This window comes from Protopterus annectens, chromosome 2.part0, assembly GCF_019279795.1.
Source record: "Protopterus annectens isolate FY-2018-M chromosome 2.part0, PAN1.0, whole genome shotgun sequence".
Classification (NCBI taxonomy): Eukaryota; Metazoa; Chordata; order Ceratodontiformes; family Protopteridae; genus Protopterus; species Protopterus annectens.
In genome coordinates this window covers 71,626,961-71,653,923 of record NC_056728.1, presented here as the reverse complement: position 1 = coordinate 71,653,923, position 26,963 = coordinate 71,626,961, and the positions used below count along the sequence as shown (strand labels likewise).

The 26,963-nt window shown below is 42.0% G+C and overlaps 1 protein-coding gene across 1 annotated transcript in view; it reads right to left on the bottom strand.

Annotated features, from left to right (window-relative positions):
• PCNT (pericentrin) overlaps nt 1-26,963 on the bottom strand; it is a gene marked incomplete in the record, with an annotated part of 2,997,294 nt that overhangs the window by 160,299 nt on the left and 2,810,032 nt on the right. The window contains 1 exon segment of the mRNA XM_044060288.1: nt 19,405-19,558. Within this exon segment, the coding sequence (XP_043916223.1) occupies nt 19,405-19,558 (154 nt within the window).

Sequence of the window (26,963 nt, the reverse complement as noted above, 5' to 3'; positions counted from 1 at the left end):
GTAGAAAATTCTCTGACACCATATGGCACCATCCGGACAGCTGACTGGTGGTGCCTGCCTCTTTGCTACCTTACCTAGTAAGGGCATATAATCTATTGGCCCATACAGGTAAGACAGCTTTAGTTAATCAGATTACCCAAAGTTGGTATGCCCCTCATGTCTCCTCTTTGATACTTCAGTATGTATAACACTGCAGTATATGTTGAGAGTATAACATAAGCAAGCATGCAAACAGCAAATCTGCATGTTTACCTCCACCCTGGGGACCTTTTGTTGACATACAGCTGGATTTCATCCAGCTGCCTAAGACTAATAATTTATATTGGTGGCAGTGCGTATGTTCTTAGCATGGGTGTAAGCTTAACCATGTTGCAAAGCTGATGCAGTCACAGTGATAAAGAAATTTTTGTATAATTATACACTGAGATTTGGTATACCCAGCATTGTTAACTGCGACCAGGGAACACATTTTAATAACACACTGTGTAAAGAACTATGTAAACTTTTTAATACTAAGTTGAGTCTTTACTGTCCCAACCATCCCCAGTCATCTGGACTAGTGGAAAGGGTAAACAGGACCCTTAAAAATAAAATGTCAAAGATTTGTGCTGAAACCCATTTAAAGTGGCCCAAAGCCCTCCCCTTAGCCTTAATGAGTATGTGGGCCTCACTGAATGCCACCAGGAAGTTGAGACCATATGAAATATTAATGGAGAGACCCATGGCCCTTCAAGCTACCCCTCCAGTGGGAAATGTTGATTTAACTTTGTCAGATGATGCCATGATTTCTTATTGTAGGAGACTCCTAAAAATTTTGCAGCAATATCATCGAATAGTAAGAGCAGTGTTACCAAGCCATCCTGACCAGCCCTGTCATCAACTACAACCGGGTGATTGGGTGTATGTGAAAATTTTGTTGTGCAGGACTACCAACATGGATCCATTTGTCTCATTGCAAGAAGACCTGTCATGTGGGGACCCCAGAGGAATCATCGCAGCCAACAGGGGGGGAATTGAGGTGTGACAGATAAATCATCTGCCCCAGTGGTTCCCAACCTTTTTTGATTCTTGGCTCCCTTGTTGAATCCAGGTTTTCCTAAGGCGCCCCCACCCCCTCCATCAAGTTCTAACAAGTATACTTTGCGAAATAAAAAAAAAAAAAAAAAAAAAAAAAAAATTAATTAAAAGGGTCAGTTAGGTAAAAATAAATAACACACATATTTAAGATCACAAAACATGTAATTGAACAAATTAATAACTCAGGTATTTAAGATCACAAAAACATACATTTCAATTCAACTGTCCAGAATTTCGTAAAATGTCCAGAGATTTTTATATTTGGTCTACTTCGGATCAAATTTATAGTATTCTGGAGTGGGTTTGTCATAATGATTGAGGTCTTCACTTCATAGACATGGGGTACGGGGCTGATTATGACCTTCAGGTTATTATTCTTTTGAGCAGATCATTAACAATCAAGGGTACTTTTCCATTATCGGGGCAACAGTTTGGTCTGCTGATGCTGCTGCAGACGTGACACTGAGGTGGGGACCAAGAAAACAAACTTAATTAACAGATTTGATAATAGGACACAAAGACCTTTCTGAGAATGTTTGACTATACATAACACATCAAAATTGTACTAGCAGTGCAGAGTACTGAAAGATCCATACTATTTATTTTATTTTTTTGAAGCAGCGCTCAATGAGGTCAGTCATATTTTACTGGAGTAATGGATAGTTAGTATTATATTTTAAAAACCTAGCCTAGAGGAAAATGTCCAAGTCATCAAGACTGTGAAAATGAAAGTATGTCAACCCTTCAGTGAAAAAAGTGATCTGTCCATCAATTGTTCAACTGCATGCTATCCCTTTGTAGCCCCTTCCAAATATTTCTTTCACTCCAAATATTTCTTTCACTCCCTTGCAAATCTTTCTGCTTCGTGACCGTATTACTCCAGTGTGGGCTTATACCTTTCATATACATCTCTCCTACATAGAAACATACACGTTTAGACAGCAGGAAAAGACTGGGTTGTAGAACTAATAAATTACTCTAAGTCTAGAGCAATGTATTCATTGATCATCTTGTATCTTAACAATCTATCCTTTTTTGCTTGATACTCATTGTTATTTTGGTATTTGTGTATTACTATTTGCATTTTTACTGTATAACCACTGCCTTAATTTTCTGTTTCTCTCCGCATTATATTTTGTCATTTTTCTTAAATATATGTTCTGCTACTGTTTTTTGCCTCTGACGTCTGTGTTCTCTTCATTGTTGCTCATCCATTGCTTATCCATAGTCTTCTAACCCTTTCTGTCATTTATGTATTCTTCTTTTATCTTTGTCTGTTTCAGTTCTCTACTTTTCTTTATTAACTACCTTTCTCTATCTCTTTTGTAATAACCTCTTTCTTTTCAATTTCACCAGTATTCTTTGCCTGGATTCAAGAAATGTCAAGGAATCTGGTGACGTCTAACAGTTTGTCTATGCCTGGTTATGTCAGGTTCTGCCATTGCTTACCTCATTATCCTACCATAATTTGTGAATGACGGTTTTATACTAGTGCCCTCAGTCTACTAGGCATCTCCTTCGTTGAAAAGAACCACTGACAAGAACTCCTGGACCGATGTTAAAAAGAGAAAACAAAAAACTGAATGCAAAATAGCTGTCCATGCTAAATCTCACAAAGCATCTACTACAAATTGATTTATAACTGATACATATATCTGGCTTATAATTTTAAATGTAAATTCTATTCTTGTGTGTGTGTGTGTGTGTGTGTGTGTGTGTGTGTGTGTATACATTTGTGCAGGGGAAAGGGTATAATATTTGATTTATTTCATTAGTAGTAACAATTTTTCCTTTTTATTTTTATTTAACTTAATGATAAAGCTGAATAGTAAACTGTTTGATGTTTATAGGCTAAAATGGGCAAACAAACCTTATTAGATGGGGTTCCCTTTAAATCTCTTATAATTTACTATTAAAACTTTTAGTAAATGAAGTTTCCTTGTTAGTAAGTACTGTCACGACTGGATCTGTGTTTGGTTTGAAGGCGAGAAGAACAACTCACATGGAACGTTACGGTAAGTACATAACTTCTTTATGTGAAGTTGTTCAATCTTGGCTTCATTGTTATTGATGGATAGCGTCCCCAGCATCACAATCTTAGGTGGCTCACGGGAGTACATGCCTAAGGACAGCAGAACCAATGGAAGCTCTGTCCCTAGATGTCTTGTCTACTTTGTAATGAGTAATGAAGGTATGTGGCTTTGACCATGTAGCTGCCGCACAAATAGAATCTACTGGTAGCCTGGCTGAGAAAGCTGTAGAAGTAGAGACACAACTCTAGTTGAATGCGCTTTAACTTTGTTTTCTAAGGGAATACGTGCAGAACTATAAACAAAAGATATGCAGTCCGAAAGCCACTTAGATAAGGTAGGTTTGGAAACTGCGGCACCTTTCTTGGAATCTATAAATGAGACAATCAGCTGGTCAGATTGTCTGTGGTTTTTTGCCGGTCTAAACAGAAACAAAGTTGTCTGTGAACATCAAGCTTGTGAAGCATATACTCCAATTGATTAGTAGGATTAGGAAAGAAAACTGACAATTCAATGGTTTGATTACGGTTGGAGTCCAAGCAAACCTTTGGTAGGAAGGAACGGTTTGTTCTGAGGGAAACTCTATCTTTGTGGAATATCAAATATGGATGCCTTACCAATAGGGCCTGTAATTCTGAAACTCTGCACGCAGAGGTGATAGCCACTAGGAAAATAGTTTTCCACGAGAGAAATTTCAATTCACAGGAAGATGCCGGTTCAAATGGAGGAAAAATAATCTTTGACAGAACAAGATTTAGATTCCATGGAGTAGTAGGGGATCTAACAGGAGGCCTTAAATGTATTGCACCTTTTAGAAAGGCCTGCACCATTGTATGAGACATGACATTGTCCCCTAGTTCACCAATATGAAAATTTGATATAGCAGCCAGTTGAACTCGAATAGTTGCTGCTGCGGCCCCTTCATTAAATAGTTTGGTCAAAAATTTCAATATATCCGATATTGAAGCAAGGAACAGATCAATGTTGTTTTGTTGAGCCCAGATAGAAAATCTCCTCCATTTGCTAAGATCAAGTTTTATAGTTGAGGACTTATGGCAAGACAGTAGCATATGTTGAGCTTCTGCTGACAAATTTTGGAACTTGGCTATTCTTGGAATTGGAGCAGCCACGCTGTCAGTTTGATGGACTGTAAAGAAGGGTGAAGAGCTCCTGATGAGTGAATCAGAAGGTCTGGCACTGGGTCCAGGGATCTTCCAAAAGATGAGGCTTCAGGAAGGGAAGCCAAATCTGATGAGGCCAAAAGGGGGCTATTAAGATAACTGTGCTTCCCAGGGCACTGGCTTTCTGCAGAACTTTGGGAAATAGCGGGAAAGGCGGGAAAGCATAAAGAAGACCCGGGGGGGTCAATCGTGTACGAGTGCATCCCTCGGGGACTCTCCCACTGGAGGGATTAGGGCAAATAGTTGCTGCATTTGGTATTTGTGGGAGTTGCAAAGAGATCACAGCAAGGCTGGCCCCATCTGCGGAAGATCATATTCGCCATTTCGTTCTTGAGGGACCACTCATGTGGCAACAGAACAGCTCTGCTTAGTTTGTCTGCTATCAAGTTGGATTTCCCCGAGATGTGCGTTGCTATCCGAAAGAACTGGGTGGACTCTGTTCAATGCCATACTTTCAGGGCCTCTCGACATAGGCATATATTGTATTTATATATATCAGACTAGTGACATGTTGTTTGACTGAATTGCAACGGTCCCCAGAGGAAGAGAGGCTTAAAAGGACTGCAACACTAAGAGTACCGTTCTCATCTCTAGGACGTTGATATGCAAGTGAGCCTCATGTTCTTGCCATATACCTTGGGCTGTCTGTCCCTGATAATGCCCCCCCACCCGATCAGGGAGGCATCCGTGGTCACAGTTGCAACTAGAGATGGGAGAACAAAGGGACATCCCATGGTTACCGATTTGGACGTCAGCCACCACCGAAGATCCTTCTTGCATGAATTGGTTATCCAAACCAGGTGATCCATAGATAATTCTTGAAAGGTCCACTGTGTGAATAGTAGTCACTGAAGAATGCGCATGTGTGACCTCGCTAGAGGTATTGCTGTAATCGCTGCTGCCATGGTGCCCAATAGTCTGAGAATCTCCGATGCCGATGCTCTGTGCTTTGGGAGAATGTCCAGAATCTGTTGTCAAATGATAAGTATTCTTTCCCAAGGAAGTGTTACGGACATGTTGACGGTGTCCAAGTCTCATCCTATAAAGACGGTATGATGCGATGGCGATAAGGCAGATTTTTCTGAATTTATTATTATCCCCAGTTGAGAGCAGAGGTCTAAGGTAATGTCCCTTGCCTGTATGAGACGATGCCTGGTGGGTGCAGTAAGGAGCCAGTCGTTTAAATACATAAACACCTGGATTCCGTGATGCCTCATGTGAGCCATAACCACTGCCACACATTTGGTAAACACTCTGGCAGCTGTAGTGAGACCAAAAGGCAGGGCTCAAAACAGGTAATGACTGGATCCAGCTGAAAGCGCAGATGATCCCTGGATGGCCTGGCCATCTTTATATGGTAGTACGCATCCTGGAGATCTATTGAGCACATCCAATTGTCTTTCCCTAAGAACGGGAGTATTGACTGAAGCGTGACCATCCGGAACTTTGTCTTTTCTACAGATTTGTCGAGTCTGCTGAGATCTAGAATCGGTCTCCAGTCCCCTGTTTTCTTTGGCACTAAAAAGAATCTTGAGTAAGTTCCGGATCCTTTCTTGTCTGCCGGGACTGATTGGTTGACTCTTTTTTTTCTAGCAACTTTTGAATCTCTATTGTTGCTACATCCTGAAGACTGGGTGGAACATCTGGGATCTTTCTTAATGGTTTTAGGCATGAGTGAAGGGATAATATAACCTCTGGATATTATACTTTGTAACCAGCTGTCTTTTGTGATTTTGAGCCAGGTGCCTAAATACAAAGATACATGTCCCCCAACTGCCTCCAGAAGTGGACCATGTGGGCCTTTCAGGAGCGTTGATAGGGCTTCCCAAAGAACTGATCCCCGTCACCCTGGTTCTGCGAACCCCCTTCTACTGCCTGGAAGGCGTCTTCCATTACTGCCCCCTCCTCTGCCCCTGGAGAGGGTTTCACCTCCTGTGTCCGAAAAGGCTCCTTGGGCTTTGCGGAACCACATTTTTCCACCCCGCTGGCCTATGGGATAAGGTCTAGTAGGTGTGAAAAAACGGACTCCTATGGCAGATACAGTCATTCCGTCTTGTTCACATCTGGTGAGGTTCTCTTTAACTTTAGGTCCAAAACATGAGGAACCACCAAACGGGGCATTCACAAAGGATGACTTGAAAGGCTCCACAAAAGAATCCAAGTGCATCCAGGAATGTCTCCGAAGAGCTATTCCTGTACCCGCTGCCCTACTCGTCCCATCAGCTGCGTAAGATATGATGTGCATGGAAGAGTGGACAATGGAATTAAGGGTAGCAAGCTGAGATGTCACCTTATCAGCTACTGCACCCTGAAGAGCATCTCCAAGCTCTTTATGGAGATCTCTTTGAAGCCTAGTAAAGTAAGTTAGATAGTTCAACGAACGAAGAGCAAATGTCATAGAACTGAATATGCACTTGCCAAATCTGTCCATGATCCTAGACTCTCTATTAGGAGGATGGACAGACAAAGAGGTCTCTGACATCTCTTTCTTAGTGGCTGCCGCAACCACCATGGCATCAACAGGAATAGGTTTGGATAAAAGTCTTGTCATGAGGTGCAGAAATATATTTGGCCTTCTGGGGACAGGTTCCATGGTATCTGGTGACTCCCACGCCCTTCGAGATAAAAGATCCATCAACTCATCAAAGGGTGGAGATACCCAAGAGGTGGAGGGTCAGGACACAAAAGCTTTCAGGAGCACCGATTTGTCCTTGGAAGGGTTGATGGGCTGCCAGTCACCCCTCTGCTTCAGAATCTCTAGGATATCCGTGAAAGATATATTCTCAGAGGGGGACCTTGGGGACCCTTAAGATTCCTCCAAATCGGTGTCGGATGTGACAGATTCCTGAGGGGAATCTACATGTTTCCTCTTACATGTCCTCTTCCTAGGGAGCTCCTCAGTGGGAGCTTCTGGGGAGGTCTCAGAAGAGCAGGGTTCCCCCAAGGGGACTTCCTGAGGCTCCGGGTCCCTACGTTTATGATGTATCTGTGGTGACAAAGAAGATTCTGGTGTTTTACTGGAGGAGGTAGTCTGCTCAGAAGTTGTGACTGTCTGGGGGGACAAGACCCTCCTCATGGCATCGAAGGCACCATGGCTCCGATGCGAGGAAGCCCCTGGGTCCGAAGACATCGAGGACTCCTCCTGGACCAAAGCCGCCGGCTCCGATCCCAAGCTGGGAGCCGAGCTCATCTGCACCGAAGTCACAAGGGGAAGAGTTGGAACCGAAGCCCCGAGGGGAAGAGTTGGAACCGAAACATCAGTTTGACTTCTCTCCCTGGAATCAACGGGTGAGTGTTGGCTCCCAAAGTCTGCAGCCGGGGCTGAAGACATCAGGGTTGTCGGTACGGAGAGGCCAAACATGGCTGCCAGCGCCAGCTCCACAATCAACTGATCAGCTCTCTCTGGCTCCGAAGGCTCAACTCAAGTCGGAGGAGGAACAGCAAGCAGGGTAGATAACTTGATCAGCTCCAAAGCTGCCAGAGTCGAAGCCGATAAAATTTTAGGTAGCGCTGGATTCTGCAATAATCTCCTCACCACATGATCCACATATGAATCAAACAGTCTGGAACTCAAGAGGCCGCCATGGAACGAGCAGGTGAACCCAGAATTGGATACCTTACGGTTGGAGATACCGGCTCCTATCCTCTACCTGAACAGTCGGCTCAGCTAACTGTGGAGCCGAGTCAGATACCTTCCTTGATACCTTTGGAGCCTCCGAACCAGAGACAGAAGAGGAAGAAGTAGGTTTTGGCTTTTCCTGAGGAGCCGAATCAAAATCTAATTGAAAGGCGGACTTAATAAGGCCCCTTTCCACTAACTTCCTTTTTCTTTCTGCCAGAACCCTGGTATTGAAACCTTGGCACTCAGAACATACTTCTTGAAGGTGGACTTCTCCTAGACAATAAACACAGATGGTCGGGACCATCTGTGAGAGACATTTTCTGATTACATTTGGGGCATTTCTTGAAGCCCGACTTTACCTTTTCATACATGTTAATCCAAAATTCACTAGACAAAGTTCTAACAACTGAATAATCACTGAAACTTTTAATTAAATCCACCATATTGTAAGCCTAACTCGGCTGTAAAGAAAAATTAAGCTTACCGGCCAAATAATGGATCACAATCCAATTCAAAACACTATACAGTACCAAACTTGGCTATCTCAACAATCTGTATTTAATCGATCAAAGCTATTTCTAAAGAAACTAAAGCCTAACTTCGGCAATAAAGTAATTAAGCCTGACCGGCTAAAGTAAGGAGGCTACTTGGCTATTTCAACAATCTGTTATAAAGAAAATGAAGCCTAACTTCGGCTATAAAATAAAGTAATTAAGCCTGACTGGCTAAAGTAAAGAGGCTAGAGCCTAAACTTGCTATGAAGGGATAGGATACAAAGATGCCTAAGCAGGCACAGAAAACAGCCTAACACCAGTAACGGAAAGTGCAGCAAATTCCTCACAAAACAGGGGAAAGTAAAGTAAATACAAGCCTGACTTCGGCTAAGGAGAAAATCTCTTCTCAACAGAAGATGAAATAGAAACCAATAAGAAAATCTTCACTTAAATGACAATAAAAATGGCCTGAGCTGAAGGAACACGCTCGATCTGTTGCAGCGGCAAACTAGATATGAGGGAAGTAGAGGAGCAGCATGGGATAGGGTTTCGGCCTCGAGCTGTTTGGAGACCTGGAGCTTTGCAAATTGGCCGACTCGGAGCCGAGGGATCGGCTCCGAACTCATCAGTAAGAATAAAGGCGAGATTGAACAACTTCACATCATGTGTTATGGGTTTCCTGGGTCATAGAGGGGACCTGTGGTTTGCAAGGAAATAGTAAGGGATTTGGCTTGTGGTAAATGGAATGTGGAGAAGATCAAGTACATCTTGTTTGACCAGTCTTGAAGTGTATATATATTTTTTATGCAAACTGAGACAACATTACCTTTAGTCCATGCCTACGTAGTAGCTGGTCTACTTTTATTTGTATTCAGAAAGACAGCTGACTACAGCAAACATGGTTTTGGCTTAAATATCATTCTCATTACTCAACTCTGAGTAAAAAAATATACACAGCAACTGATGAGAATGAAACACTAAGAAGCAAAATTAAACCAGCACTGATATCAGGTGTGAAATACTGAGAACACTAAGCAGAACAGAAGGCTGCTAGCAATGCAGGCTCTATAGAAGTGTTGTGTGCACCCACTCAGGTTTATACAGAACACTGCTGTGAAACCAGCGATGCCTTGTGCACCTTACAGAGTTATATGGAATATTAGTGTGAGACAAGTGTTGGTCTTCCACAGAGACATAGCACAGCCAATAGAAAATGTTAGCTATGACAATAAGGCACAAAGTGGATATACCCAAATGTTATGATTTACAGCTACAATGACACACCCTGAAGAAGACTGGGTCTGTTTAGTTATTGACCAACTCCCTTCCTTTTCATAAAAGTAAAATTCTTAGTCTGTCTAATGGGTTTTGTCCTACGCATGTAATATGTCACAGCTCAGTGAACATTCAAGTAGTATTTGCTTGAGATAAAATAAATTTAAGATGAAAAGACTGATTCAAAGCAAATTCAGATACCACTTTGACATAAAGGAGTGATTTTTAGACACACATTAGTGCCTGTGGAAGACTGTTTACGGTTATTTCCTCATTAAAGCCTACAACTCAGAAGTCCTTCTAGTTGAAATAAGCTAGAAGAAACAGCTGCTGAACACAGACACTTCAAGCAAGTTAAGGTGTGTTAAGTACTTACCATAAATGTAGATGTTTGGATGTATTCACTACTACAGTAGTGTTAACTCTTGAGACTTTTCTGCTGCAAAAGACTTGATGTCCATCCCAATTTCTAGAGCTTTTCTCCCCCCACCCCAGATTGGTAGATACCTCTGATAAAAAAGGTAAGTCTTCTCTCGTCAGCTCCAAGGATCTGATCAGAAGTCAAAGTATTAATCATATAGGCGCCATATGCTCTCAAGAATGAAAGCCTGACCAGACCACCACCCACAGCTTCCTCTCCACATATAAGGCAAGTCTCTTAGGAGGGGGCACCTTGAATGGGTAAAAGAAAGGGAAAGTGAAGAGAAAAGGTAACTAGGTATGCACCCCAAAACCCAGAGTTAATTACAGGCAGAAAACAAAGGGTAGACAGATGCCAACTTTACTTCAACAGTGAGCATAATGCAATTATGGTAATTATATATACAGCTGTACTACTTTTATTGATGCAATATGATAACTCTTGGGAAGACTCCCAAAACTTAAGAACAAGCAAGTGGCTGGCCCTGAGAAAACATTAGCTGCAGTATCCCTTGTACAATTGCTATGGAAAGCCCTGCCTTCGAGCTAGAGATAATGTCTAAGCTACAATGTTCGGAGAAGATACGGACAGATGACCAGGTAGCTTCTTCTCTAATGCAGGCTGTACTGGCAGCTGCTGTCCTTGTGGAATGTGCTCTCAACTACACTAGTCTTGCCATGGAAATAGAACAGGAGGTGGAGATGTGAAGAACCAGCCATTACAAGGCAGTTTGTTCTGAGAAAAGCCTGCCTTTGCTACCCTTTGCAAAGGATATGAATAATTTGTCTGATTTCCTTGCTTTTTTAGTCATTTCTAGATAACATCTCTGTGCACATTCAGTGTGTGCAAGACCCACTCCTCCTTGCTTTATGAGGCAAGAAAGAACACAGAAGCTTTAATAGCCTGACTTAAAGAGACTTTTATCACTACCTTGAGCATGAGGTGCAGTTGGTGTGTCAGGATACTCTATACTTATGAAAGATGACAAAGGGTTGCCAGCACATGAGAGCCTGTAATTCTGATCTTCTGCCAGATGTAATGGCCACTAAGAAACCATTCTTCAATGTGAGGTAGTTGAGGGGTGTACCAGCTGCTGGCTCAGATGGCAATAATGTTAACATGGTCTAGCATACAGCTGTGCTGCTATGCAGGAGAGATTACTTTCTTGGGGACCTTAGGAGACACATTATATTGTGAGGAATTGCTTTACTGGTAACAAGGAGTAAAGACAGAATCCCATGACAGGCACAAAAAAAAAAACAAACAAAAAAAAAAACACGTGCACCTCCACAGAGGTATAAGAAAACCCTGATTTATAAAAATCTGACAAGTATTTGAGAACAAAGCACAGTGAAGATTTGTTAGGGTCCCTCTCTCTGACATGAAAAAGATTTTTTTTTCATTTTTGCTAGCTATGCCTGCCTTTTATTTTGCTTCCTACTGTCCCTTATGGTAGCACTTACATTTTTGGCAAATAAGTACCTAAAGAGGATGTGTGTTAGGTTATCCATGCAGTCAGCATTAAGGTCTCCTCAGGATAAGCTGTCTAAGTGATGAGTGAACTTCTGTTTTGGATCCAGAGAACCATGCACTGATGCACCGAGAAAGGCACCAACCTTTACATGTTCAGTAACAGGAAGAATTCGTGCTCTCTCTGCCAAAGGGGTACTATTAGCTGAATTTCTGGTCTGTACTCTGAGGATAAAAGGGATGAGAAGAAAGCCAGTGATCGGGAGTTGTTTGAAATATTTTTTGTTTTTGCAGCCCTACCCTCACATGCACCTGGCAAAGTGCCGGGGGGGTTCTTTCCCCTGACTTATGAGCAATGATTTCTCTGGTCTTTTTAAGGGAAACTGCGCCAACTGAGTGAGCTCCCAAGTACATGCAATCCACCATACATGGGAAAGGTGAGCAGGCCATGGCCTCCAACCTCCTTTGCTTGGCACTTCCAGTGCCAGTGCTCTATTACTGTGCACCACAGAGTAAAGCTAATATTCAACAGCGTTGGTATTGTTTAACTCAGCAGTACTCTATATGTTTTTTGGGCTTCACAGTAATGCTTAGCCTCCTACTTTATTAAATCTTTCATCCTACTGAGCTGTCACCAAGTGACAAAGCCTATGGTAGGAAGGCAGAGGATAAGGGATCCTTAGTGTCTGACATGAGAAAGAAGGGAAGACATCTGGTCCAAATAAACCAGTTCATCTGCTTCAAAATTAGAGGATTACAATTCTCAAAACTTTCAACAGCAGCAAAGCTGAGGCAACATGGAGCAGAGAACTCAGAGCCAACTGTTCAAGCGTGACAAAAAAAAACTCTCTCTCTGGATAGACCCCACTCCTATATCATGTCTAGAACTAGCTCAGTCTTGACCTCAGTGCTTCAGAAGTTGAAAATGACATTTTCCAGCTTAGAGTGCCTGTTTCTCTGCGTCTTTTCCTGTCCTTTCGTATCTGGTTGAAGGTCACCCAAGACTCCTGGATTCTTTCCACAATTTGCTAGGAGTATTTCATGGTTTGGAAATCTCTTCTCCCCTTATGGGCATTCCTCAGCCTCCACAGGGACAACTGCCCTTTTTTCCCCGAAGTTCTTCAAGGTCTGTTGGCTCAAGGAACTATTCAAGAAGTTCCATCTCCTCTGAAGGGAAGGGGTTTTACTCCAGAGTGTTTCTGATCTCCAAGAAAGAAGGCACCTGCAGACCTATTCTGGATCTCTCTCAACTAAACACCTTGTTGATGGTTCCTTCCTTTCTGATGCTATCCCCTTCACATCTTATTTCCTCTTCTGCTTCCTCAGGCTTTTCTAGTTTCCCTGGATCTCAAGGATGCTTATCTTCATATTCCTACTCAGCCCCTTTTCAGGAAGTTTTTACATTTCTCTGTTGCTTCCGGGTATTTTCAGTACTCTGCTTTGCTCTTTGGCCTCTCTACTGCCCCAAAGGTATTCATCAAATGCCTTGTTCCTTTGATTGCTTTCTCCAGATTGAGAGGAATACAGATCTTCCCTTACCTAGAAGAAATTCTCATTCAGGTCTCTTCTCCACAGATTTTACTTTAACATCTTTACTATTAGCCTTCTGCAAAGTTCGGGATTTACTGTAAACATCTAAAAAACATTCCTGACTCCTTCTCAGGATCATGTTTTTCTAGTGTGCAAGCTTTAGACTGTTCCAATGCAGGCATCTCCGTCTCCTCCCAAAGGCATTAACTCTGATACCTTTCTTTCAATCCCCTCTTCCTCTGACTTCAATTACAGCCAGGGAGTTTCACAGGGCTCCGGATTACATGGCTTCCACCATTCCCAAGTTTCTTCTGGCCAAGCTTCATATAAGAAAGCGCCCATGGTTTCTAAAGCCACTATAGCTTCAACATTCTCATCCTTTAGATTTTCTAGTACCTCTTCCTCCATGTCTCAAGTTGGAACTTCAGTGGTGGATTCAGCAGTTGTCCCACAACCCAGGGTTGCCTTTTCAAATTCCAGTCCCTTCTCAGGATCTCTTCACAGATGCCTTGGACATGGGTGTGGGGGGGCCTCCTTCAGTCCTCTGAAAATGCAGGGCCTTTGGTCTCTTCGTCAAAGAGACCACTTGAATGTCAGAGACAAGAGCTTTTTTTTCTTCCAGGGGCCCTCAGAATTCTCAAAGACAATACCACAGTGATGTGGTACATCAACAAGCAAGGGGGGACAAGGTCTTATATCCTGTGCAGTCTAGCTCTTCAGGTGTGGGATCCAGCTGTACAGTAAAGGTGACCCTTCAGGCAAGTTTATATTCCTTCAGATCAGAACAGAGTGGCAGATTCTCTGAGCAGGTCCATAACCCAGTCGCACAACTGGATGCTTCACAGGAATGTGTTTCTGGACATTGTCCACCAGTGGGGTACTCCTCAAGTAGATCTATTTACCTCTCTCCTAAACAAACAACTTCTTCTCTTCTGCACCAGAGTCACATATCCCCTGGCCTGGAAACTGGACATCCTGTCTTTTTTCCTGGAAGGAGATTTTTTATGCTTTCCTTCCCCTTTCTCACTCTTATTCTGAAGGTCTTGTTCAAGGTAAAACAGGATGCTCCTAAAATGTTGCTGGTGACTCCCTTTTGGCCCACACAGCATTGGTTCCATCTTCTTCTGCATTTAGACAAGGGCAATCATCAAAAGCTACCTCACAGGGTGGGCCTATTCACACAAGACAAGGGATCTCTCATCTATCCTCAACTTGTCCATTCTTTAACTGACATTGTGGGTGACAGGGTTTTGATCGCTTTCAGACACCTTTTTTTCTAAGGATGTGCATTGGGTCTTCTTGGAGGCCAGGAAACTCACTACTAGGAAATCTTATTTGTCCAAATGGAAGAGATTCTCTGTCTGGTGTCTTTCTTGTAACTTGGATCCACTTACTGTGGATATTCCTATGGTTCTTCTCTTATTTGTGTGAATTGCTCAATTCTGGGTTGGCATATTCTTCTGTTAAGGCCCACCTGTCAGCTATTACTGCTCGTCTGCCTTTGACCCCCCCCCCCTTTGGCTTCTAGATTTGAAACCAGTTTCTTAAAGGCATCCTTCACATTAGGCCTCCCAGGAATCCTGCTCCTCCTTTCTGGGACCTTAATTTTGCTTTAGAAAAACTGACTCAGGCTCCTTTCCAGCCTGTGGCATCAGCTTCCTTACACCATTGTTCTTGGAAAACTGTTGTTTTGGCCCTTACCTCTGCCAGGCAGGCGAGTGAGCTGCAAGCTCTTACGGCTGTTCCTCCTTTTTTGTTTTTTCATAAGGACAGGGTGTCTCTTCACACTAATCCTTCTTTTATCCCCAAGGTGGTTAATGAGTTGTCTCTTAACCAGTCTATTCATTTGCTCACTTTTTTCCTTTTCCACAATCAGCTAGTAAGAAGGTACTTCACACCTTGGATTTGCATAGACAACTTAGATATTATCTGGATAAAACTAAAGCCATTTGTAAATCTGAGTAGCTTCTTGCTTCTTTTCATCCTAGGTCTTTATATTTAGCTGTTTCTAAGCAAACCATTTCTTCTCGGAGACCTAAAGCCATTTCTTTTTGTTATTCCTTTCGTAGGAAAAGCCTACCTTCTTCTGTTAGGGCTCATTCTACTAGGGCTATAGCCCCTTCTGGTGCTTTTTTCAAGGGTTTAATTTCCACTTCTATTCTTGAGGCAGCTACCTGGACTTTTGTGCATACTTTTACCAAGCATTACAAGTTGGATGTGATTTCTAGGGCTAGAGCTGGTTTCACCAAGTCCATTCTTCATGGTCTTCTAGAGGGCTCTGCTGGCCCTTCCTTTTCCCACTCTTCTTCTTGAGCGTTTGTACTCTCCCTGTTGTAAGGAATACTGTAACAGTGATATGGAAGGACATAGTACAGTTGTGTAAAATCTTACCCCAACAGTAGATGTCCTTCTCTTCACTGTTGCAGTATTCCTTCCCTCCTTCCTCCCCCCTGGTCCTTTTTTTCCTTCTGGGTGGTCTTGTCACTTACTTATATCCTTAGAATGTCATTACTATTGGGTTTATCAGTTCTGAGAATGATATGTCTGGATGTTACCTTTATGCCTTACACCATGCGGAGGAAGCATATGTGTGTGAACTACTGCATACCCATTACAACCTAAAAGCTTTGGTATACTGGCCAGATGTTGGGCTACCCCTGGCAGGGGATCCTTATTGTAAGGAATACTGCAACAGTGAAGAGGAGGACATCTATCGCTATGTTAAGATTTTACACAACTGCACTTTCATACCCTACTGGAAAGGATGACAATTAACAACACCTTCTAGTTCTCTTCATTCTGATTCCTGCTGTATCTCTAGACTTTCTATGCTCACTCTGGTTTTCTGGCCTCGTATTCGTTTGTAGTTACCTTCCATAGCATTTTTTTCTTTCCTTCATCTTTATCTTAAACAGGGGGAGAGGCTTCACTGGCCAACTCCCCTTATGCAACTTTCTCAGTGAGATCTGATCAGCAATACCCTCTCAATTTTCTGCTCCCTTGCTCAACAATTTATGGAACTCCATGAATCTCTCAATTTCCTCCAATGATGACTCTAAATTGATGAATGTTTTTAGTCTAGAGGGAAAATGCACCTTTAAAATAGCTGGATATATCAGTCTGAACTAAATATTAAGCTGTTTTAGGGAATTAATTAGTGGAATGAACTTGCTTCTCCTTTGCATAATAATTGGAGAATAATTATTTTCTGAAAATTTTCTCTTATTCCCTTTTAACAGTGGCTTCCATTTCTTCCACAGCCATGAAAGTAGTTGTTGATTGAGGGCATAGTTCTGTATTTTCCCCATTATCAGCCAGGGAAACCTGGCCATTTGATTTCTGAAGTGGTAGACTGTGCGTGCACGGTCTAACAGCACTTTTTCCTTGGGCAAGTCTGTCCACCAACTTATTTGCTTTGTCATAAAAGCTATATGATCATTCTGCTATAGGGTTATCACCTGTCCCACTTTGCGAGGGACAGTCCCCTCTTTTGGCAGTTGTGTCCTGACCAAAAATATTAAAAATGGCAAATGTCCTGAGATTGTAGGACATAATTATGTCCCATATTTTATGTAATAGTTGCATAAAATAGTTATTTCTGTATCTAAAATACCTAAATGTTACAAGAAACAAAATAAGCAACTAAATTTAGGCAAAAAAGTAAAGTTCTATCCTTTGTACTGACAGTGGGTATGTGTCGGCCTGTAAAATCTGATGTGTGTCCCGAAAATGTCCCACTTTGGCCATTTGAAAAGGTGGCAACCATACTCTGCTCAAGGTCTGAAATCTCGACAAAACAAAAACATTTTCCCTCCTTTCACTGTCTTCTAGCTCCAAGAACTTCTCTTTTAATTTACCCTGTTGCATTTCTAGCTTTGCTGACTTACTTGCATGCATAGATTTTTTTTCCCTATGTCATCTGAGTAGTGAGAAATTGTACTATCGACTTCATCCAGTCGCTGGACGGTTTTGTGCATATATTCCTGGAGCAATTAATTTATTCTCATGGCTTCCATTAAAATAATACCAATTTTAGAGTGGAAAAGTGTGTTTTCCTTCTCATTTGCCTCCATCTCCTGACTCCCACTACAATCTGTTGTTGTGGTCTGACAGCCTGAGATGAATTTTTCAACTTTTTTTTTTTGGAGGGGGGGGGGGGGCTTTATTCACGAGTCAAGTACAGCTAAACATTAGTTTATATCTCCTGTGTTGCAGTTACTTCCAATTAGTTCATTTTTATATTTCATTAAGGGGAGGGCAGCAGCGACAATGCTCAGCTGATTCATGCTGCCGCCATATCGGAAGCTTGACTGCACAACAATTTTTATCAAGTTTACTATCACTAAGTCTGAACTAGATGACACTGGGCTCTGTCTGAGGTGGATAAAATTCTGGAAAAACAGTGATTAAAACTATAATCTGTGCTGTACACTTTAAAGCTTATTTAGATTTCTGGCATGTGCTGACTACTAACCAAGGCAGCAAGGCATAACTCACAAATTATACTTAAGGTCATTTACCCTTGGATACAGTCTTATGCAGTAAATAAACTGTCTGAAGTAGTACAGATCATGAAGCATAGTACCTGTCCATCACACCATAGTTCAGGATTAACTAAGCAAGAACTTTGGATTCACATAGAGAGGGCAACCTGCTAAGATGGAGAGAAAATTCAGGAAAAGTTCTTCGTATCAAGGAGTCTGAAATTCTGAAATCCTAATTGTAGAAATAATGGTGAGCAAGAAGACAGCCTTCAAGAGAGGAACTTAAGCTCATTCCACTAAAACCAAAGACTCAAAGAGCAGAAGGGACACATACCTTAGTATAAAGCTAAAGTCTCAGAAAAGAATTAGATGCATAAAAGGTGGGGTTCAAGTGAAAAATTTCTTATAGAAGGTGTATGCCCCCTCCCTCTAAGGCACTAATCTGCTGTCCTGTGACTGAACACACACTGAAATAGCTGAAAATGAATTTGGATAAGAGAGCTACATGAGGCAAACAGACACAGTAGACCAAATGGAAATTGTCAATTCTCTTAACTGTAACAGTAGAAATAAAAGGCCCATTTTGGAAGAAAAAAGAGATAATGATTGCTGTCTCCATGATGTACAGGGATGCAATCTAATGACCCAAACAACTTAGTTTGCTAGTGGTCCAGACATTGGAGAAGCTGTCCAGAGATGGGGAAGAATCAAGAGGCACTGCCTATTTAACACTTCCAAGGGACAGCATGGAAGGGGAGCACCTCAGAGGTGCATCTCATGCTGCTGAATCCTCAGCACATCCCAGAAACCTTTTTGAGGCCATGTGCTTAAAAGAAGGGCAGCATGGCTTTTACAGGCTGCATAAGCTACTGCTGTGCCCACTCTGGTCACTGCAAGACCACCCCTATAGCACACCTACTAAGGTCTGCATAGAGAGTATTCGGCAGACATCCCTTAATGGCTGCTTGCATGATGGCAGTACTGCAATCAAATCTTACCCCATTGTGGGGAAAAAAGGTATTACTCATGGCAATCAGCTAGCTGGATTCAAGATGGAAGGTGCATAGGCAAAAAAGGGGTTGGAAGAAAACTAATTATTCAGACAAAAAGGGATTAAAAATACAAACAGGCAGCTCAAACAATAAAACATTTCTTTTAAAAAGAATGCATTATAAGCTTGTGAGCATTCAAGAAGACATCATAAACTTCCTCAGTTATTCCAAACCTTGCTATGGCTACTTGGTCAGCATTTATGCAAGATATCTTAGGGATACGAGACAAGATCAAGGAATCCTGACACAGTGTCAAAAAGTCCCATGATGCTGGGAGCCAGTTTTGCATAGGATACTTGCTGGAACAAAGAAAATATGATATTTGGTTGATGGGGGGGGGGGGGGCATGAGGCACATCTTCAGGTGCACCCTGTATACCTTGAGCAGGATGAATGGGAATATGGCAAGGTGTACATAAACTTCCTTTTCTGTACCCACACAGGGCATAGTACAAAAGGCCTTGCTTAAGTCCTACAGGATACAAACAAAACATTCCAAACAGACAACAAACTAAATACCTAAAAGTATACCATTACAAAAGTGAAACTTCATTAAACTAGTAAATTTGTATTACAGAATGAAGTATATTAAAATGTGGTATCCATACAATCATACATAGCAAATGAAAACAACACATTTTATTGAACATTTCCTCAAATTTTCTTAACCATTTCATTAGCTAATTCAAGCCATTTTTGGTATTAAACTGTCAAAGTGCACAAAGAAACACTTCTCCACTCATTAAAGTAATTTCTTATTTATTCTTACCTGTTATGCAATCGATATGGCGATTTAGAAATCGGATGTGTCAGTGCAGTGCAGCCAGTTTGCTGTCTTGCTCCTGTGTCCCGAGTTGGAGGGGAGTTCAGAATCACAGATGGAGACTGCTGCTGCCTCAGAACCTCAGTTCTAATGCCTGATGCTGGTTAAATAAACAAACATGCCACAGATCATAAAAAGAGCCTTTTAAGTCTGCATGACATTAAACTCAAAAGGCAATGGATTTAACCACTGATCTGTACTACAAAACTTAAAGCCATACGAAGTGCATTAAAGAACTTTATTTCCTGCAGACTTTTGTTAAAATTTTTATATTGACAGATGCAAATTTACAAGCAGGACTACTGTTAAAACAGCAGAAATTTAGCTACATTTATTTCAGCAGTAGCACATTCTCAGAGCTACGGCTAGCATATTTTAAATTTAGACAGTGATTATTATTACATTTTGTGATATGTGAACACTTACAACAGGTTGCAAACACAAGTTTAACTTAGAATTAGTCTCTCAAAATTTATTAGTAAACAAAACACATAACAAAATAATATGCTTACACCCACACTTCAGGAAAAAGTTTAGGCTAGGATAACCTGAAATTGGCTCTATCAAATGAGGCTCAGCTCCAATAATGCAGATTCAACCTGTAGTGACTATTACATGTACGTACTTGTAATAAAGGCTGTTGTGCAAGTGGTCACCAAAGACTCATTACCAAAAAGATACCAGACACAGGTACTCCTGTAGTGGACCTTCCTTTTACAACATTAAGAGATGCAGGCCTCCCAACAATATAGGATACTAAATGCAGCTATGTGCTTAGACAATGTGGTCTACTCCTGGCTACGAAAACAAAATATCCACTAAGGCAGCAACACAGAGAAGAAAAAACACAAACTACATTTTAATAAAACAAACTGTGTCAACCAAGTAACATGGAACGCTTCTTCAGACATAATTAAGCAGTTAAATTATTCAGTTTAAATACTTCTAGGCCATAATTAATGACAATTAAAAGCATTAATTAATTTAAAAATGCACATTTTAAAATCCTATCTCATAACATTATTCCAAATATAATTTACAAACATATCATAGAATTTATAATAATAAAACATAAACATTATCCTATAAAATCATAAACATAGACCCAATTTGACAACAAATACGTAACTATCTATATACGTAACTATCTATATATGAGAGAAACCATCACTAAACTAAATACTTCTTTGAAGAAGACACTAGGTGACAGCAACTATGCATTTAGATAAAACTTCCCTAAGACAGATCTTAAATATCTAAAACAGAAATATATGCATATATAAATATGATGCATATATAAAAAAATCATTGATCGGATATCTTTGAAACCATTTTTGGACAGACCACTAAAACATTAATGAAATGTAGTTTATATATTGCTTATATTGTGCACATATTCTGTGTATATGCAGACATACATTTTGATATATTCATAAATTTGTCTGTATTTGTGTTTTTAAGCATTTTTATATATGCATATATTTCTGTTTTAATTAATTAATGCTTTTAATTGGTCATTAATTATGGCCTAGAAGTATTTAAACTGAAGAATTTAGCTGCTTAATTATGTCTGAAGAAGCGCTCGATGAGAACGCAAAAGCACTTACTTGACTGACTCAGTTTGTTTTATTATAGAGAGTTTTCGGTTTTTCTTCTCTGTGTTGCTGCCTTAGTGGATATTTTGTTTTCGTGGACCGTGTCTTTGCACTGGGGCACTTTATCCTGCGACTGTTTATTATTATACATACAACTCCTTGCTTCCTCCTCCCTACTTAGAGCTAAGAAGAGAGAGCATCCCATTTGCAGAAATCCCTCACTCAAGTGAGACAGAACCAGTGCCACTAATGCACTTTATAAGTGAAGACCATACATCTTCCACACCACTAGGAAAACACAAGAAAATGAACAAACTGGTTCAAGGAAGCTGTCTGTATAAAGCATGGAGGCTAAGCTTTTTAAGAGCCATACTTCTCAATAAAGGCCAAATAAATAAAATGGTAAACATGAAAGGTTAGGGTTATGAAATAATACTGGAAACAAGAAAAGTCTACCATAAAAGCAAAGTCAAAGATACCAGCTTGACAGGTGTGGAAAAGTCAACTCAAAACAAATAAGCAACAGCAGTGAAGTTAGAAAAATCAAGTCTGAGCAAAAAGCTAGCGATTCATGACTGAAGCTCTCAAATGAAGGACCCACTCTCAGAAACTGCACAATGCATACTAAATGGTAGGGTCACTCTCCAGCTTCACGAATGTGTGATAATGCTAGAATGCATCTTCAAATTAAAATAAATCAGATCCTAATCAAAAAGATGCATGTGACATGCCAGCCAGTCATGAAAACTAACGAGAGGGCCACAAAGCATGCTTGTAAGTCAAAATAAACCAAAAAATGCTCATCAGTCATAAGCTCTCAAGCAACCATTCCAAAATGGCAATGAAGGAGAAACATGAGATATGCAAGTACTTGCTGTATGTAAGACATGAGCTCAACATATCAAATGTTTATGAGGAAACTTTCTGCAGTGCAACTGTTAGGATTTTCACCTCTTATCTTTCCTGTTTGGTACATTTCATAAGTGTATCACGCTCCTGCCTAGAAAGGCATTCACACTGTGTTCATCATGTGCTAGGCTAGGAAACTAGTGCTCAAGCCCCACATTCCAAAGTTCAATACCCATGAACTTAGTCAGCAAAACCAGAGAAACTGAGAAAAAAAAAGCATGCAAGAATACACTATAAACCTACCCAATTTATATACAAATTTGTCTGTAAATACTGAACTGAGAGGCCATCTACATGTGGATGGTGGAAAGATAATACGCACCCAGTGCAGTGGGTCTTCTCATACATTAGCTAGTATGAAAAGTACATATCTGACTCTGAAGCTCTTCCACAGTGCTACCCAAGTCAGAAGTTACAAACTTCATGACATCTACGCAGACGGGAACTGAAAGTTTGACTGCTGAGTCCTACACTAAGGCACTGTACGAGCACATCCACTCATGCATGAATTGTGTCATCCCAAATAGAACCAAGATGCTCTCCTCCAAAAAAAGGAAGCCAATCTGGTGGTCCCCTGCCATAAACAAGCTTTACAACAAAGGGAAGAAACTGTTGCAGAAAAGAGGAAAATCCCAGGATGCAAAAAACTCCCTTACCAGCCTCAGTAAGAAGCTGAAATCCCTCATAAAATCCTCCAAAGCTAGTTACGAAAATAAAATTGCCAAAGATTCCAAAGAGCTATGTCAAGAATCTAAATGGCAATGCTCAGATCTGCTCTGAGCTACAACAGAATGGCATTAAATATACTGATCCCACGGATATTGACAATATCCTGGCAGATCAATTCAGTGACAACTTCACCCCCCTCTCACCCCCTAAATGGCCCATCTCAATACCAGAAGATTGTGAAATTCCGGTAATAATGGGAACACAAGTAAAAAACGCACTCTCAAAAGCTAAGAATACAGCATCCATGGGACCAGATGACATCCTGGGCTGTGTACTACATGAACTACAAAAGTAACTGGCACCTCACCTAAGTGTCATGTTTAATCATTCCCTCACCTCAGGCTTCGTGCCCACTGAGTGGCGCACAGCTACAGTTATCTCACTCCACAAGTGGGGATCCACCTTGGATCCTGGGAACTACCGCCCCATCAGTCTGATGAGCCTGATCTGCAAGGCCATGGAATGTATTATCATGGAACTTATAAACAAAGACATTGGCAACCTTAAAACACTGGACCGTGAAGGGCCGAACTTGTCTCCTGAACCTGACTGACTTCTTCGAATCAGTCTCCAAAGCCGTGGACGAGGGTAAGGCAGTCCACACAGCCTACTGGACTTCTCCAAGGCCTTTGACACCATCCCCCACTCTGGAATCATAGATAAACTTACTAAGCTGGGTGTTAATCCCTACATCACTCGATGGGTTGCCAACTGGCTTACTGACAGAACCCACACTGTAAAAGTAGCTGACTCCATATCCAGCTCCAGGCAAGTGGAGTACCTCAGGGTTCAGTCCTGGGACCTCTCTTGTTTGGCATCTACTTCTCTGAAGTACAGGCCAACACTAAGGGAGTCTGGCTAACAAAGTTCGCAGATGACTGCAAAATGGGAGCCATTACTGAATCCCCAAATGATGTGGATACTCTACAAAAGGGCCTTACAGAAACAGATGCTTGGTGCCAGAGCCATGGGTTCAAGCTCAATGCCAAGAAATATATAGTTATTCCTTTTGAGAAAAAACATGTACCCATGAATTACCACATAGGTGGCAGTACACTAAACACTGAAAGTGTGATAAGAGATAAATGGACACAGGTGGACAGTGGTCTCACCTTCAATAACCACATCACCACAACAGTCAGGAAATCCTTCTATGTGGCACACCTCATCACTAAGGGCTTCTCATCCAGAAAAAAGGAGGTCATTGTCCCACTGTACTCATCCCTCATTAAACCCATTATGGATACAATGCCCCATTTGGTATGTACCTCTCAAGACATCTGCAACAACTGGAAAGGCCGCAGAAATACCTCACTAAAAGAATCACAGGCATAAAGCAGATGCCCTATTCTGACCACCTTAAAAAACTCCAGCTATACTCTGTCGCATATCATCTACTCCGAGGCGATCTCTGCTTAACATACAAGCCCAGAGCTGTTGGACATGCTACACTTAAAGAAATTCCAATCCCTCAGAGCCACAAGCTCCAGGGATCTAAACCTTGTCATCACAATAAACAAAACATGCTGGAGGGATCAGTTCCTGACCCAGAGACTCCCCATACTCTGGAATAGACTGTCCATACATGTCAAGCAGAGTGCCTCTTTGGCCCTCTTCAAAAGGAACCTTGATGACTGGATGGAAGAAAGGAAATTCACCCCAGGGATCACTTCAGTCGCATTGCTAGACAGGGGTCCAGGGAAGTAAATAGTGTGGGAAGAAATAGCCAAGAAATTGTTAAGGCTAGACTTGTATAGGCCCCTAGGGTCAATAGCCTAGTACCAACCTATGAACTGCTGGAAAGAATCCCAAGCAGTAAAAATTAAGTTGCCCTGAAGGCTGGAGCTAAAGTTTTCAAAATACAGATAAGGGCTGGAACCAGAGGAACTATAAAAAGCAAAGCTCAGAAGGAAAGGTCCCCAAGGACATTGCTAATATTCTTAAGGACAAATCCTCTTCATCTTCACCCCACCCACCTCCCCCTCTGTTCCTATCCCCCCTAACATCTCCTTCTGAAATCACTCTGGACCAAACCCTTTCAGCACTTTCCAAAACTGAGACTAGCACTTCCATGGGTCCTGAAAATATCCTTGAATGCCTGATGAGAAGTGCCAAGTTTCATCTAGCAAAACCCTTCCACTACCTTTTCAGCTTCAGTCTCTCCACTAGTTATGCCTCCAATGTGTGGAGAAATAGAAGTTATGTACTCACCATAACGTTCCATCTGAGTAGATACTTCATTTGTCTGCAACCTGTGGGTAGTCGGATCCGACCTCGGATCCGAACCGGCAGCTTTCCAAGCTTCAAGATCCGAGCTCCTAGCTCCTCCCTCCTACCCATAATCCCTTACTACAAACCACATTACCTCAGATCGGTTATTTTGCCCTATAGGCTAAAGACAGAGAAGAATTTCTCCAAGGAACAATACCTTACCGAGGTTCGGGGGATGGCAGGGGGGGGTCGGTTGCAGACAAATGAAGTATCTACTCAGATGGAATGTTATGGTCAGTATATAACTTCTATATCTGAAGTAGTTACTTCATTTGATCTGCTACCTGTGGGACAGAGTCCCCAGCTTACCTAAAGGCCCTGGGTGGTCCCTACGGAAGGATATTCCGAAGCACCGCGGAGCCAAAGGAAGCCCTACTTCTGGAGATCATGTCCAGTTTGTAATGAGAAATGAACGTGTGGGAAGAAGCACAGGTAGCTGCTGAACAAATATCGTCTACTGGTACTCTAGACCAAAAAGCTGATGAGGTAGCCACAGACCTAGTAGAATGCGCCCGGACGGCAACTGGAGCTGGCTTCCCAGCTGAAATGTATGCTTGTCTAATACATTGACAGTTCCAATTTGCCACTGTCACCTTAGAAATTGGTTTGCCCATGGCTGACTTAGCATAAGAAACAAACAACTGGTCTGACTTGCGAAAATCTTTAGTCCTATGCAAGTAAAAACGTAGTTGTCTGTGCACATCCAATTTGTGCAATATGTATTCACCTTTGTTTTGGAAACTCGGAAAGAAAACAGGAAGGTTAATAGATTGATTAATGTTAGTCTCTGTGGCTACCTTAGGCAGAAAGGAAGGATTAGTCCTGAGGGCCACCCTATCTTTGTGAAAAATAAGGTATGGATACTTAACGCACAAGGCTTGCAACTCTGATACCCGCTTGGCTGAAGTAATAGCAACCAAGAAGGCCGTTTTCCAAGATAAGAATTTTAAAGGCACTGAGGCCGCCGGTTCGAAAGGTGGTCCTGTTAATGCTTATAAGACCAAGGTAAGATCCCATTGAGGCATAGCCGGCTTAATGGGGGTCTTTAAGAGAAACACGCCTTTTAAGAAGGCTTTGCATATCTTTGCTGACTCCAAAAAATTTACGCCATCCCCCACATGATAATGAGAGATGGCTGCAAGTTGGACTTTAATGGTGGACGCACTAGCTCCCTGTCTAAAAAGGAGGGATAGGAAGTCCAGGATAGTGGGAATAGGAACCGTAAAGGGATCTAATTCCTTATCCTTTGCCCAGATGGAAAAACGTTTCCATTTACTGCTGTAGAGCTTTCTGGTGGATGGCTTATGAGCTGCCACCAGAATGGCCTTAACCGGGGACGAGATACCGGGAGTCCTTGCCATTAACGGAACTGGATCAACCAGGCCGTGAGCCTGAGGTTGACCAGGTTCAGAGTGTGGCATCTCGTCGGATGCGGGATTAGGTCCGGTCTGGGATCCAGAATCCATGGTGGGGCCACACTGTCAGACTGCAGGAAGGGGAACCAGATTTGTCGAGGCCAGAATGGGGCAATGAGAATCACTCTGCTCCCCACCCGACAGGCTTTCTGGATGAATTTCATCATCAGAGGAAGAGGAGGATACGCATAAAGGAGACCGGGCGGCCAAGCATGAACCAGTGTGTCCCTGGGGGGATTCCCCTCTGGGGGGAACTATCGCGAAGTAATCTCTGCATTTTGAGTTTAGGGGAGAGGCAAAAAGGTCGCAGCGAGGTTGACCCCATTTGAGAAATATCTGCTTCGCGACAGAGGGATTCAGAGACCACTCGTAAGGGCTGAGAAACACCCGACTTAACTTGTCCGCTAATATGTTGGACCGCCCCGGAATGTGCATTGCTATCGGAAAGCGGTTGGTGGAAATAGCCCATTCCCACACTCTTATGGCTTCTCGACACAGGGGGTAAGACCTGGTCCCTCCCTGTTTGTTTATATACCAGACAACAAAGGACATGTTGTCCATCTGGATTGCAATATTCCCCAGAGGT